At 32.9% G+C, this 15,681-nt stretch overlaps 1 protein-coding gene and 1 long non-coding RNA gene across 2 annotated transcripts in view; both read right to left on the bottom strand.

The window, feature by feature from the left end:
- LOC126700431 (TMV resistance protein N-like) overlaps positions 1 to 15,681 on the bottom strand; it is a 168,240-nt gene that overhangs the window by 85,435 nt on the left and 67,124 nt on the right. Inside the window, exon 3 of the mRNA XM_050398591.1 lies at positions 11,519 to 11,902. Within this exon, the coding sequence (XP_050254548.1) occupies positions 11,519 to 11,902 (384 nt within the window). The remainder of the gene's footprint in view (positions 1 to 11,518; positions 11,903 to 15,681) is intronic.
- Positions 288 to 6,823, bottom strand: LOC126700449 (uncharacterized). The gene is made up of 6 exons (XR_007647144.1): positions 5,023 to 6,823; positions 4,551 to 4,622; positions 4,362 to 4,416; positions 3,934 to 4,039; positions 3,389 to 3,771; positions 288 to 989 (listed from the first exon to the last, which is right to left on the bottom strand). It is a non-coding gene; the product is annotated as an uncharacterized LOC126700449 (long non-coding RNA).

Consider the following 15,681-nt stretch of genomic DNA (forward strand, 5'->3'; position numbering starts at 1 on the left):
TCCATTAACAAACAAAATGTATGTCATTGTAAACTTCATTTATCTTCTTATCATTACCCTCTAGCCAATTTGAGCCAAGTTTTTATGTTAAAAAATTATTTTAAAGTGACCCAAAAGACACATGAAATATTTTGCATTATCGTGGAGAAAAATAAAAACAATCGAAGTATATAACAACCTTTACATAAGGAAGAGAAATTTCAATTTCTGTATTTGATAGAAGTTTGACAGAACAATCCATTTGTAGGGCACCAAAAAAAATAAAGCATGCTACTCAATCAGAACCATTAGATAGTTAATTCAATTGCTCTTATTTGAATCTAAAAGGAGAGATGAATATGATTTTCACGCAAAGACATGAATCTCTTATATGATGTCTTACAATGTTAATGATTGCATGTAGTTGCAACTAGCTTTAGTCCAGAAAAGGTGTTAATTTAACTTCTTTCTTTTTGTCTTCTCTTTTCTTTTTGGGTATGGTTTATAATACAAAATAATGTATGAAGCGTTGGCTGGTAGTAGAGTCCAAAAATGTTCAAAAGACTTAGAAGCAACAGCAAGACCCCAACATCTGTAGCAACTCTCTTATGCACAAAATATACAACCACTAAAGTTCTCCTACTTCTATGCACTTGTGGCCTTCAATCAGCACAACAAGTTGCCAAGGAAACCTTCTTCTCAAAAGGAGTTCCTCCACTCTTAGAAATGATGGAAACAAGTCTACAAAAACCAAGCTGTATAGCCTTAGTTAATGCTTTCCGAACAGGGGCATCTAGCTGCATGCCATTTGGTTGCATATGGAAGAACTGCAACAGCCTGCCAGCACTTGATTTGGCTACAAAGCCAAAACCACCCCGTTCACACTATCTCTGCTAGCGTCCCTAAATTGTCAGCAACACCTACAACCCTCCACAACTTGATACACCTGCCTTGGTACTTTCCTGCAGTTACTTTGATCTGCTTGTTGTGCATTAGAGACTTGTGCAGACCTGCAAAACAAAGCATTAGCACTTCTTTAAAGCAATTTTGCACCGTTAAACATCAATCTAGAGAACATAATATATTCCTGTTTTTGAAAATTTGGATCCTCCATCCACTGAGCCAACCACCGCTTCAAAGAGCAAGGAGAAATGAACTCAGTTCTAAGGCTCAAATCTATCCAAACAATACCTTCCAAGCAAGATTGCAGTTCAAGAATAAATGAACCAAATTTTCCTCTTCCTCACACAATTACTATCACTCACAATGTTTCATTTCACTATTCTGTTTTAAACAATAAGTCCTCATGCCAAACTCCCACATAACAATTATTAACTTCAAAGGAAGCTTCAATTCTCACAGATGTCTCCATCTAAGAGCTATGACCCTCCAATGAGAATCCATTACCTGAATTCCCCCACTTTCAACAGTTGCTTAATTTTGATATCAACACGTGTTACATTGAGGCGATATATGTTTATTAGTAGCTCCTCACCTTGAGAGAGGGGTGGCTAAAATTTGAGCAACCACTACACTACTTCAGGAGAGTATAGCTCCCTAATCAGGTCCTGTGTTCCAAGTCAAAGTGTAAATTTTTGTGTTGACCTTGCATTGACCCATTTTTGAGAAAGATTAACTAATGGGGCAAAACTATTTTCAAACATGTGAGAGAGTAAGACATATGCACGAGTAGATTCTAATGAATCAAAATCTTTTGCTGGTGGTGGTGGTGATGGGATGAATATGCTTTATCATGCTTTTATGAAAACTTTTTTTTTTTTTTTTTTCATTTTTTGGGATTAGTAATGTAGTGCAAATTTGATGACAATTACTCCTACACATTTTGTGTAATTTCCTAGTGCCCAGCTATATAAAGTCCTACTCGTTTTACTTTTTTGAAAAGCTATAAACTTATTTTTATTTGTATGGCTTTCTTTCTATCTATTCACAATCAAGGTTCCATCATGATGTATCACGCATAAATGCTTTAGTAGAATCTGGAAACTTTATGACTAATACATCCACTAATTAATTTAGTATTAGCAGTGTAAAGTAGAGGAAGAAAGTGTTCAAGCAGGTCATATTACTTTAGTTTTCTTTAATCATACATTCGAAACTGATAGGGTGACTTAGTTAAAAACTGAAAATGAAGATAGTAAAGTATTTTGGGGAAAAAAAAGGTAAGAGCTAGGAGCAAGCAAAGTTTGTAATCGACATCAAAATCATTGATATTAGAGCTGCTTTGACATCAACTGAAGAATCTTTACCCTTTCAAACTAACAACTATGCCTCTTTAAAATGAATAATGGGATCACTCTACAAATAACATCATTGTTCTTTAAAAAACTGAACATGCCAATTAATGAAAGGGTGTCCAATAAATCTAGTAATAGTAACTTAATCTATTTCATGCCTTCTCATGATGTGACTTCATTGGTTCCATTTCTTTTCATTGAATAGTTTGTTGATTTTTCATATTTTAGAGCAAAACATTTACATTTATATGAGGTAAAAGTAAAAATGTCACCAGATAGGATTATACATAACAGCATTGTTTGTTAATTTTTGATCTCTTTGAGTGATGTTGCTATTAATCTTTGCCCTTTTGTACATAGTTCAGACCTTTCACTATGACAAAATGTACGATGAAGATGCTGAGAGAAATGTGAGCTTATTTTTTATCTGCTTTAAATGCAAGCCTGCAAGGCAATGCTTCTTCCTTAACTAGATTCATTTATAATCTAGTAATTTTCTACTTTGCTATAGATATCTCTTGAGTTGCAACTTGCAACTATACGAACATTTTTCTCCTGTAAATGTTTGATAAATTACTAATTAAGTAATTATTATGTTTTTGGGTGAATATGTAATTAACCATGGAATAAGAGCACGAAATCCTTAGTTCAATCCTGTCTCTACTCTATCTTTAATTTAAAATGTTAAAAACCCCACAAGTTAGGCCCTACTTTTTAGGAAGGGATTTAAGCTTGCATGTGAGGGGAAGTGTTAAATTATGGCTAAATGATTAGATTCACAATTTTTTAACAGTTTAAACTTTTGGGAGAAACGGTAATTTACTAATGCCATCCAAATTTGACTAGCCTTGTTGATTGACATTTCAAGCCAACTCTCATGCTCATTAGCATTACCTGTTGGTATAAAATTTGGGGGGGGTAGAAAATACCATTTGAGCTACCCAGCTCATTGGCAATTTTGACTATCCATTAACATGTGGAGAATATCAACTAAACATGAACAATTTTTGCTGAAAGTAACTCTAAAGTCCTACTATTGAAACAAATTGGCTATATATTATCCAGACTGCTAAAGTTAACTCTCTTTTAATAGAGTTACAAGCCCAAAAAATGTTCATAAAAGAGTTACAAGCAAAATTAACCAGGAATCTAACCTCATTAGTGACTCCTGTACACAGCAAATGTACACCACTGGCATTCTCCAACTTCCTTGCACTTGTGTTCTTCAATCAACGCACCAAGTTGCCAAGGAACCTTCTTCTTTTCCACAGGTCCTCCAATCTTCCACTAACCAGAACAAGCCTGGAAAATATGCTTCTCAAACAGTAAGCTTTCACTTTATTGCATACGGCATTACTGGAACAGGCTGAAAAATTATCTGCCAGCCCATGATTTAGCTACATAGGCAAAACAACCCCATTTGCATCTGCTCTGCCAGTGCCCCTCAACTGTCAGCAACACTTGCCATCCCTCCACAACTGGACACACTCCCCTTGGAACTCTCCAGTAGTTACTCTAATCAACATGTTGTGCATACCTACAAAACAAAGCTTTACTGAGCATTAACATATGATAAGTACACTTTTTTGCACCCTCAAACATCACTGTGTTGAGGTTATACAGCCCAAGCAAGACTTGCTTCAGGAATGAACAATCGAAATTGTCTTCCTCACTGCATAAGACACTTGGTTTCACTCACTATGTTGTGTTGTATGAGGCCATAGCATCTTATCAGTAACTCCACAGCTTGAGATAGCTAAAATTTGAGCAGCTACTTCTGGAGAGTACAGCTCTCTAATCAGGTCCTGTTTTCAAGCCAAAGTGTAAAGATAAGTTTAAATACCTATTAATACTAGTAGCTTATTTTGACTTGATTGAGGGATTACTAAAGTAAGGTTTTTATAACCTAGCAAAATAATATTTTTTTTATTATTGAAAAAGATTGACACACACATACATGACTAAACTTAAATTCTAGACAAAACACATCAAAATAAAACTGTAGGATCTTTCCACTACAAAATACAATACATCAGGCTAAAAAGACAAAACCAAGCAGAAAAATATGAAACTTATATTCTGGATGTAACGCATCAAAACAACGATAACAATTAGAGCAGGGCTTACCAATCAAAGCAGGATAGCTTCTCTATTTTTCAACCTTTTCTGCACAGTTGCTTGCCTGATTGAATATGCACCAGAGAATTAGGTTAGTAATTTATGGCTAAGTTTGTTGTAGGCTCAGGTTTAACTTCCATTATTCTTTGATTCTAATTCTAGTTGAGTCACGTTGATAGGGTAGCCAAGCTAAGTTACCTATGGAGATCAAGTCTTCTGGTTTGTTTTATCCTGTGAAATGAGCATGAACAGTTTTGCCCTGCTCATGATCTGATATAGGTAAGTACAAATTTCAGTCAATAATTTCATTTAGAGTTAAAGGTATAAAAGTTAGAAAACTTCAAGAACATCAAGAGGAAATAGCACAAAATTTATTTGGTAAAAACTTAAACAATTAAAGAGCAGTACTAGGTATAAAAAGAGTTTTAAACTATTACTATTAAAAAGTAACGGGGCATTTACATGTGGTAGTACCTGTCTACTAAATTATATATATAAGAAAGCACAATAGAAAAAAGATATGTCATAAGGCACCTATTAAACTCCTAAATCTCTGAAGTAAAAGAGGAAGGAGAAGAAAGAATGAACAAAAGAAATATCTAAATAAGAAATCAAAGGAAGAAATATATGACACTTTAAAAATGAAATTCAAATATTATAAAGGTCTCACCAATTCTTCTTCACAAGCATTACATGGGAAGATGAAGTCTTTGATGATTTCCCAACATTGAATAAAGGCATCAGATGGCTAAGGTCATTTAGTAATAGATCCAAACGCACTTCTCTTGTGGTAAATCATAGATCTGACAAGACAGGTCTAACAATTGAGTAATATGCAGTCATTCACAACATTTTTTTGGTGACACATAAAATTGGACTAAATGCTTTTAACTTTGAAGATTGTCTCCTGTGAGAGCTTCTCAATTAGTTGGTGATGGCAAATCTATTAATATATAGGTACAAGCTTAGGTTCCCAATGCTGATAGTTTAAGCAGTTCACCAAGAATATTACTGCTGCTGATGCAGACCTTTCACTGTTGATCAATGAACTGATCAATTGTCAACAACATGACAATATTTGGATATATCAAGAACATGGTAATGACTTGGTCATTGAAGAAATTTTGCATATCAAAATTAAATCCCCATTAAGGTAAGTTATGGTCAAGCTCCTCATGGTTGAAAATTTTGAACTGTCACTAACCATGATTTGATTCTAAAGATTGTTGCATTATGAGAATTGCAATAACAATGTCCTCAAACATGCTAATACAAGTCATTTTAGTAACTTTATGATTGTTGTCGTACTTTTAAATAATAAAAATTCAGAGAAAAGCAAAAGCAAAAAATAAAAAGAAATGAATAGAAAAATCAGTTATTCTCTTAATCAGAAAAAGAGCATCTGCTTTGGTTTCAAGTTAGTAAACAACCCTAAAAAACCTTCAACAAGGGAGGAAGCTAGACACTACCTCTAGGAAGACTAATTATTCCGATACGATCAATTGTCAATAATGTTGATATTTGGATGTATCAAGAACTTGTTTTAATGATTTGTTCTTTACAGATATTTTAAATATCCAAACTAATTCCTCATAAAAGTTATTATCAAGTTCCTCATTGCTAAAGATTTTAAATTTTATAACTACATTTGATTGTAAAGTTTGTACATTTTAGAATTGGAATCCTGACTGTCTTAGCTAATAGCAAGTGGAGTGGGGAAAAGTTATATAACTGTTGTCATACTTTAAATTCATAAGAATTTTCGGAGCAAATAAAAAATAAAAGGAAGAAGAACTAGAACAGAAAACGCAGTTGTTCTCTTAAACAGAAAAAAGAAAAAAGAAAAAAAAAAGAAGCATTTTCTTTGGTTGAAGGTTAGTACACAACTTTAGAGAACTTTTAACTAGGGAGGAAGCTAGATGCTACCCCTAGCTAGACTAATCATTCTGACTGCAATCTATGCATGACTTCACATATATAATATGTAATGAGATAAAAAATAATTTTGATTGTAATGTTTGCAGTGGCATGCATATATTGTTTTTGCACCTTGAAAAATTTCAAAACAATGACAAGAGAAATTAAAAAGCATACAACGGACTGCACTTAACTTTTTGTCTCTTGGCCATGTGACAGATTCACCTCATGAAATAGTCCAATGATCCAACATCAAGGGGGCAACCAGCACAAACAAGTAACACAATCACTAAACCAAGATGACCCTAATCATTGTTTATTTCATAAGACTCTGTTTTTTATATGTGTATCAAATTAGCTAGGAGGCTTGCTTTGTGTTTTTTGATTAAACAAACCAGAAGGGAGTTTGGATAAGTGCTAATAATTAACTAAGGTACAGCTAGCAAGAAACTTTTTTGAAGTTAAAATTAACCCAAAAGAGTACAAGTATATGCCAAAGGAAAGGGAAAGCAATGATGCATCAACCAACAAAACTCAAATTAAGAAGGATGGTGACTTACAGGCGATAGAGAGAAAAGCGTTGATCAACCTTCTGGGTCACTTCACAAAATTCCTTACAATGAAAAAATCTCAGGTCACTAATCACTCACTTGACTCCTCACAAGCAGCTATGGACATGCATATTCTCTATTTTTAAAAAAGAAATTGGATCCCCGCTATTTCCATCCCCTACCCTTGCAGCTCTCCTCCAACAGGATTGGTTGCAGTTGAACCCTCTCTAAAGGTCTGGATTTGCTTTTCTTGCTGTTGTTGAGGCTTTTCTTTGTTTTTTGAACTGTTAGTTACCCTGCACATTGAAATCAAACAAACTTTTAAAAAACATGGCCACATTAGTGGCAGAGAAAGGCTCTTTCTTCACGGTTGCCTTGTTCCTATAAGTCCAAATATACCATAAGATAGAGACAAAAGACAACAAGAAGTACTTTAAGTTCTCTAAATTGCCCTGATTTCTCTTCATCCATGCCTGAATCAAGTAAGGCTGAATGAAATTAGTTCTAATGAACAGATCAAACCAAACCAGATTTCTCTAGATGACAAGGGAAAAAAATAAGGTCTAAGGTTTCTGCATCTTTGACACACAGGAAAAAAGTCCTCACAAGTCTTCTCAATTCTGCCCTCACAAGAAGAAAATTCAATAAAATCCTCCAAAAAATGACAATAATTTTAGAAGGTGATTGTAACCTACAAAATGGCTCCAATGCTCAAGGTCTTCACTTATGGTTGTGCTAGTGAGATCAAAAAAGGACCTGCTGGCATGGTTTCTACGATTTCTGCTAAGCAACAGCCAGTATCCTTTTCAACCAAATAAGCACCAGATTTAAAATGAGACCTTATGAGCTTGTTAGTAACACAAACATGAATTTGTAAAATTCTCTCAGAATCATTTTGGCTATAGAGTTTTCAAACGTATCTAGAATTCCACCCGGGCTAAAAGTATCTTTGAGTAGCACATCTACCACGACATTTATAGAAACTAAACAGTTTCATAAGACACCCCTTTATTGACATGCAAAAAAATTGGAACCGTATGTATATACTAGGATGTCTATAAAGGTATATTATCAATTTACTATGAGATGTAATAAATCAGGCTAAAATGGCAAAACAATGAAGAAAATGTGACAAAACTTAAATTGTAGGTGTAATGCATCAAAACGACAATAACAAGTAAAGTGGGGTTTACAAATCTAAGCATACTACCTTCTCCCATTTTCAATCTTGTTAAATACTTGCTTGCCTGCTTGGGTCTAATTACTATAAAGATGAACATGTGAAATGGGCATGGGTGGTTGACCTTGGTCATGATCTGAAAAAAACCTGGAAAATTTCAAGAATATCAAGAGCCAAAGAACAATAATCATAAGTCAAACACTTCCATAATTAAAGAGCAATTATAAAATGAGTTTTAAAGTATTAATATCACAGATAAATGAGGTAATTATATTGCAGATTGAGGCAATACATGTGATAGGCTACAACACCCTTTCCATTCAAACTTGACATTATATATATTCTGTTAAGCTCCTAAATGCCTGGGGAGGAAAAAATAGAATAGGGAAAAAGAGAAGTCTAGCTAAGAAAATGCAAAGGAAAAAGATATGTCTATTTAAGATGAGATTTGGCAGCAACTTCCAGTTTTGATGTTTACTCACTTCACATTAAAAGCATGCTTTTAAAACACCAACAAAAGCATTTTCTTGCCGTCCTTTGTTGTCAAATCGTTAGGAGTCTCATTTACAACTCTAGTCAAACATGTGGTGGGCAATCCATTAATAAATGTATAGTAAAAGAAAAAGAGAATGCGGAAACCAACAGAACTTGAATTAAGAGGAAAGACAGTGACTTACTGGAGAAAAATGTTGACTAATAATCAAGGTCACTTTCACTAGATTCCTCCCTATCGCAGCCCTCGTACTCACTTGACTCCTCACAATCAGAGCTTCCTTCTCCACTGGGTCCAGCCATATTGTAATCAGAGCTTCCTTCCACTTCCACTGACAAACTGTCGAAATTATGATGGAGAACATCCATGTCAAGATCTTCTATATCTTCATTGTATATCATACGGATCCCCCATTTTTTTACCTTCACTCTAGCAAAATCACCACGTTCAATTTTAATTCTAATCTGACTGAATCCATTCACGTCACCTTCCCACAATAATTTATTTGATTCCTTGTCGGAGAATTGAGGAGTCACATAGACTAGCTGAAGGTGATCTGATGAAGCCTGATCAGCTGTGATACTGAAAATAGAAATTCTTTTTCCATTGGCTATCAACGAATAGTAAAGCGTGGGGCACACAACGCAAATAGCAATTCCCACGTTCATACACAAATGAGAAGGTAGTTTTATTTTCACTTCTTTCCCCATGATTTGGTGGCTAAACCACTCAGGAATTTCACTTCCAGGAAAAACAATGTTATATGACTCTTTTAGGACTGAGAGAGGGAGAGAGGGAGAGAGCTTGAGGGACTTTTTTATCCCTGAGATAAACCTGTCTGTGCAGCTTTGATTGTCAGCCAATTTAAAGCAATTTTGAAGATTGAGAGATGGTTCCAATGAATCGCTTGGTTTTAATGGATCTGGTAACATTTTCAGTGAGATACAACCTTTTGCCTCAACGCGTTCAATATTCAATGGAAGCTTTGGCAATGATCGAAGACTTGTGCAATTATTCAAGTGCATCCATTTCAATTTCGAAAGTCGAATGATGCTTTCCGGAAGGCAAACAAAATCATTTCCACTTAGACGCAACTCTTCCAAAGAGAATAAGGAACCAATATCATTGGAGATTGCCTTGAGATTGCAGTAATCTAAACACAACCAGGTCAAAGAAGACGCAGGTGATAGAGATAGAGAAGAGAATAGCAAGTTGATGGGATGAGGACTTGTTGGCAATGATAACCCCTCACATCCAGTGATAAATAGCTCTTTAAGATTTTTTAAGAGACCAATAGAAGAAGGGACCTCTCTGATAGCAGTATCGATCAAGTTCAACGAAATTAGACTTTTGGCATTCCCTAGGTTCTCTGGCAGTCTATCCAGTTTTGAGCATCCCCAGAGATAGACTTTTCTAACCAACTTTAAATTAAAAATGGTATCAGGTAAACGCACAAGATTTTTGCAACAACCTGAACTAAAATGTTCAAGGTCAGTCAAATGCTCAATTGACGTGGGTAGTGTTGTAATTGCAGTATAACCTAAATAAAGGTTGCGTACACGTTTCATGTTTCTCCCGAATTCTGGAATTTCTGTTAATTTTGAGCACCAAGTAAGATTAAGTTCCGTAAGACACTCTATTTCAAACTTGCTTGGAAGACTTGTGAGGTTCTCGCACCCACCTAAATCAAGAATAGTAAGCTTTTTATGAATTCCAATTGATGGGTGAATCCTACGTAAATTTGTACAATATCGAAGAACCAAACTCTTAAGATTTGGGAGGTTAATGATGTCTGGGCCTTCAGTAAGCTTTAGAGCAATGAATTTCAAATTCTCAAAACACTGTTAAAAGCCAAAAAAGAAAAAGAAAAAAAAAAAAGAGTAAAACAATTAGCTTCTACAAACAAACTTATTATTAAAAAAAAGAAAGTAGTATAAGGGTACCTAAATTACCTTTGATAGGAAACTTGATGTCAACGATTTTGAAAGGTCTTCTCTCCAATCAAGAACTCTTAAGCTCCTGGGAAGATGTTTGAGACCATGCATAAGTTGAACACCACAAATTTTAAGCAATTTTAGATTTTGCATCTTTGAAAAGGCCTCAGGATTCCATTTTACATTTTTTTGTTTATGCAACTCTAGCACTATGCCTTGAATTTCCTTTGTTCCCTAATAATAAAAATAGGAGGGATTAGTATAAAATGTCTAATTACTAGACTAATATAATTTAAACTCCATTATTATTTATAAAAAAAATTATGTTGGATAATATAATAAGATATATGCTTATTAGTTTCTTTCAATAACCCCTTACCATATTTTCTGTTAGCACATTGTCGATATCTTCAAATGACCACAATCTACTACGCTGCCCGGGGTCTTCAAGGCATTGTTGATGAACTATAACTCGGCCCATTTCTTGCAGTAAATTATGCATCCCCAATCGATTTTCATGCAATTTAATGAGAGACTTATCAATAAGAACCCTTAATCCAATTATAGGATATAGCCCAAGCCAGTCCAGTATTTTTTTGACATCATCTTGATTCCTGTGATTAAAAAAGCATGCAATACTTAAGAAAATTTCCTTCTGTATTGGTTGCAGTTCATCGAAACTTATTCGAAGCACATTGAGAATTTTGCTTTCACCAAATTCGGTGAGCCTACCCAGTTCACTTGTCCATTCATCAATGCTTTTTTTGAACAAGAAAGAACCCAAAACTTCAAGGGCCAAAGGAAGCCCCTTAGAATAATCTACAAAAGCTTGAGATAGCTTCCCATAATCTTTAGGTGGATGGTCCATTTTCAAAGCTTTCAAACTAAAAAGTTGAAGAGCTTCCTCCTGATTCAAGACTTCAGCCTCATATATTTCTTTTACTTTATGCGACTCTAACAAATGCTTATCTCTTGTTGTTATCATAACTCTACTACCTGGACCAAACCAAGAAATTTCCCCAGCTAACTTCTTCAATGGGTCTAATTCAGTTACATTATCAAGAACAAGAAGAATCTTTTTGTTATGTAACCTTTTCTTGATCATTTGAACTCCATCATCAACATCTTGTACATTCAATTTTTTTAGCATCAAAAGTTTTTTCAAAAGTCTTTTTTGTAACTTGCATAAACCACATTTTTTAGATTCTTCCCTAACATTATCAAGGAAACAACAAGCTTCAAATTTATTGGAAACCATTCTATAAACAACTCTTGCAAGAGTTGTCTTACCCATTCCTCCAGTCCCCCAAATTCCTATAATGCGAACATCACTTGACTCCATAGCTAAGCGTGACTTCAATTTCTCAACTCGGGATTCCATTCCTATTAGTTCTGAGAAGGTATGTGCTGAGAAGGTATTATCCAATTTATTTAATATCACTTCCACAATGTCTTGGATACATTCTGCCTCAGACCTATAAAGAAGAGAGAACAATAACTGTGAATCTGAATCTATGGCATTAAGTTTAGTAGGTTAAAACTGAAATTGGGACAAATAAATGTATTTGGTAAATTACATATTTTTTTTTTACTAATTATGTAATTTACCATTTTTTATTATGTAATCCTAAAATCCCCCCCCCCTTCTCTCTCTCTCTCTCTCTCTCTCTCTCTCTTATATTATATCTCTTTCTCTTCTCCGGTTCTCCCTCATCTTCACTCTCATGCAAAATTATCTAATGACTATCCAAATTACCATGAGATCCAATTCAACATCGATGGAAAATAAAGAAGTGAAGGAAACGCAACCTATCTTCTAGCAGCCTCTAAGCTCTTAAAATTTTTTGATTAGTTGTTAGAATCCAAGTATCAGTATTCTGATTTCTGAGTCTGAGCAGGCCCAATTTGAGAGAGAGAGAGAGAGAGAAATGACGAAGCCATTTTTGGATTGACAATCTCTCTGGGATTATCAGGCCTACAATCCGAGCACTAATAAAAAACATGACAACCCACCAAACTGCTACAGATCGTATTTGAAGACTCACAATACATTTGATTAGACCATTTTTTTTTGGTGCTGCATTAAAGTATATATGTCATTAAACTTTGTTTTTATTTTCTTCCTCTCAGTTAGACAGAGAGTAGAGGCAGCCCAAGGACTCTCCGGTAAGCCACAAACTAATCATTAGACAGATGTTAACAACCCTAAAATAAATTTAAGTCAACAAGCTAGATTTGCAATGAACATGTAAAAGTCTTGCAACAAATCCAACTAAGAAACCAAAATACTTATCTATTTCGTATGAACCAATTGTTTTTCCTAGACTTAGATTTTAACCATCGTTGCTTTACAAATCAAGGAAAATCATGACTTTTTTCTTTTTCTTTTCTAGTTGAGTTAGCTCTTAGGGAGATTTAATCTTACTAGAGAGAGGATAAGCGATTTTAGAATTTTCTCAAACATGAACTCGCGTAGGAAAAGAAAATTTGAGTTTATTTTTTATTTTATTTTTATCAACGTGGCGGTACTGTTGCCAATTGGTGTAACAGGAAAAATAATTTTTTATTATCCTATTTAACACATCAGTTTTTTCATCCAAGATATAATAATATGGACTAAATTGACACAACACTGAAAATGTTAAGAACCAAATTGACACAATTAAAAGGTTAGAGACCAAATTGAAATATGGTATAGATAATGGGGACTAACCATGTAATTTACCCTTAAAAAAAAAAATCAATGAGTTGTTATCATCTTTTGTAAATCATAACTCCTCATTTTCTTTAGTATTGTAACTTACGCCTACTCATCTTCTCAAAAAACTAAAAAATGAAAACCTCAAATTTTATTAATAGACGATAATTGCACAATATATTAACATATAATACAATGAACTCCAATTGTAACAAAAGAATCCTGACAAAAAAGGTATGGCTTTATTAACTTTTCATTTTTTTTTTCAAGTTATTTTTATCTTTTCCTTTCTATATTTGATCAAATTTCTTTTCCTTTTTGAGGTTATTTCCTATTTTCTTTGATAAATAATATAGATAGAAAAAAGTTTATTTTTTAACATTGTTGTTGATGTTCTTCATAGATAGAAAGTCACTGAGAAATTCAACAAAATTTTGAAGCCAAGAGAGAGAGAGATATGGAATCCATGAGTTTCCCTTCTCTTGATGATAGAATTCTATTTCGAAACTTCCTTTTTAATTAATGATAAAAGAAGAGGTACAAAACTTTCCGCACCATTTATCTTAATACTGATGAAGTTCTATAAAATTGTTGATGTTCTCCATAGATAAGGTTATAATTGAATTTTTTTTTGTTATATGGCAAATCTAATACCATTTCTATTATTAATTATTGGTGTTTAGACTTTTTTTTTTTTTTTTTACATTGTTTTGTTGAAATAATTTACTTATTATATTTTAACATATTCATTATAGTTTATTTGAGCATTTGCCCTATATATATATATATATAAACAAAACATTCTAATCAGAGTCAAACTTAAATTAATAGAAAACCACATAAAATAACAATAAAAAGCCTAAGTATATAATAATAACAACATCTCTTCTCAAATAAACACTTCTTTTTTTTTTTTTTTTAATAACATGTTTGCCTATAAAATATATATATATATATATATATATATATATATATATATATTATAATTAGTTGAAAAAAAAAAAATCGTGCGAGCCAATAACTAGTATGTATATATATAGATATATATATATACAATTAGAGACCTCATGTGAGAATGCATAAGGTTCTGCTAAATAATGCATTTTATAACATTGTATTCATTTGAGCTTCCACCTCTTTCAAGTTTAGCCTCCATATCAAACTATTAAGTAATGACATTTTTTTTTTCATTATTTCAATTTAAAATAACAACAGAATTGTCAAAAATATTAATCTAATAATGAGTTATGGAGTGACATAGCATTCAAAAAGGTTACACTAGATGTAACTCTATATGATGTTAACATCACCCTTATTGGATTATATTATTTCTTTCTATCTATTTTGTCAAAAAAAAATATTATTTAGTTCTACCCTCCATATTTGCTGAATATTAAGATGATCGAAAATCAGTAACTATCTTATTATAAATTGTAAAAATTTCAAGTTTTTTATTTATTTAAATTCTTTTAACTTAAAAATTATATTGTGGATCAAATAGCAACAAATAACATCTGAGTAACATGAAATTGACATGTACATTAAGAGCAACAAATATATGTAATGTAATAGTCCGATTTTCAAATTTTTATCCAATAATAATTTATAGAGGTAAATCATCAAAAAAAAAAAAAAAAATTATAGAGGTATGAAATCGTCAAAGAGTTATAACATGTGTATCATGATCCCCTCTGTAGTGGGTGCACTCTTCTTGCACCAAGTGGCTAGCATTTATTAAAGAACTCTATAAATTACATAACCTCCCTAAATTAAACTCTAAAATTTAAAATTTGTAACTAAAACCATTAACTTCTTTTCTTTTCTTTTTTTTTTTAATTATTTCAATTTGTGCCATTAATAAGTTACAATTAACTAAAAGTATCAAAAAATTAACGTAAGTTATGACTCATGCCTGTCTAAAAAAAAAAATCATTCATTGTGAAATTGTAAGATATTTGGTACAATATATGAGAGTTTTAGAATTATATAATAATTAGTCATTTAGTTCTTGTCACCAAAACATTCACATTAAAATTATATAAGCTTATGTCAAAATCATATCATATATTATAATAATTAAAATTAGGGTTAATACAACATTCCTTGAGATTTATTGAGATGACACTCCCAAACATTTATATAAATAACACTCATTCCTCTTGAAGTTTCTAAAAATCCAACATATAAGCCCTACTTTACGGGTCTAAATGGAAGATGGCGGTCATTTTGTTTTTCTAGTGACCCCACATGGGTGTGACCCTCCCTGTTGGGACAATACACAGGACATCACATCTTATTTATGATGTTGAGTTTATTCTTTGCTATTCATATAATATGAGCAATTTATGCATAGCTATTTTTTATGTTAAAATCTATAGGACTTTATTATTTGTTGTATTATCGTAGAAATTTGATTTATGTTATACTTGCTTTATTGAACTCATTTCATGGTTAGATCCTAAAGAAATTTTATTACTTCATGAATATATATTGAACTAGGATCTTTCAACTTAACTTTATTCCAGTGTAGAGCAGCCCTATTTATTATTATTTTTT

This window comes from Quercus robur, chromosome 9, assembly GCF_932294415.1.
Source record: "Quercus robur chromosome 9, dhQueRobu3.1, whole genome shotgun sequence".
NCBI lineage: Eukaryota > Viridiplantae > Streptophyta > Magnoliopsida > Fagales > Fagaceae > Quercus > Quercus robur.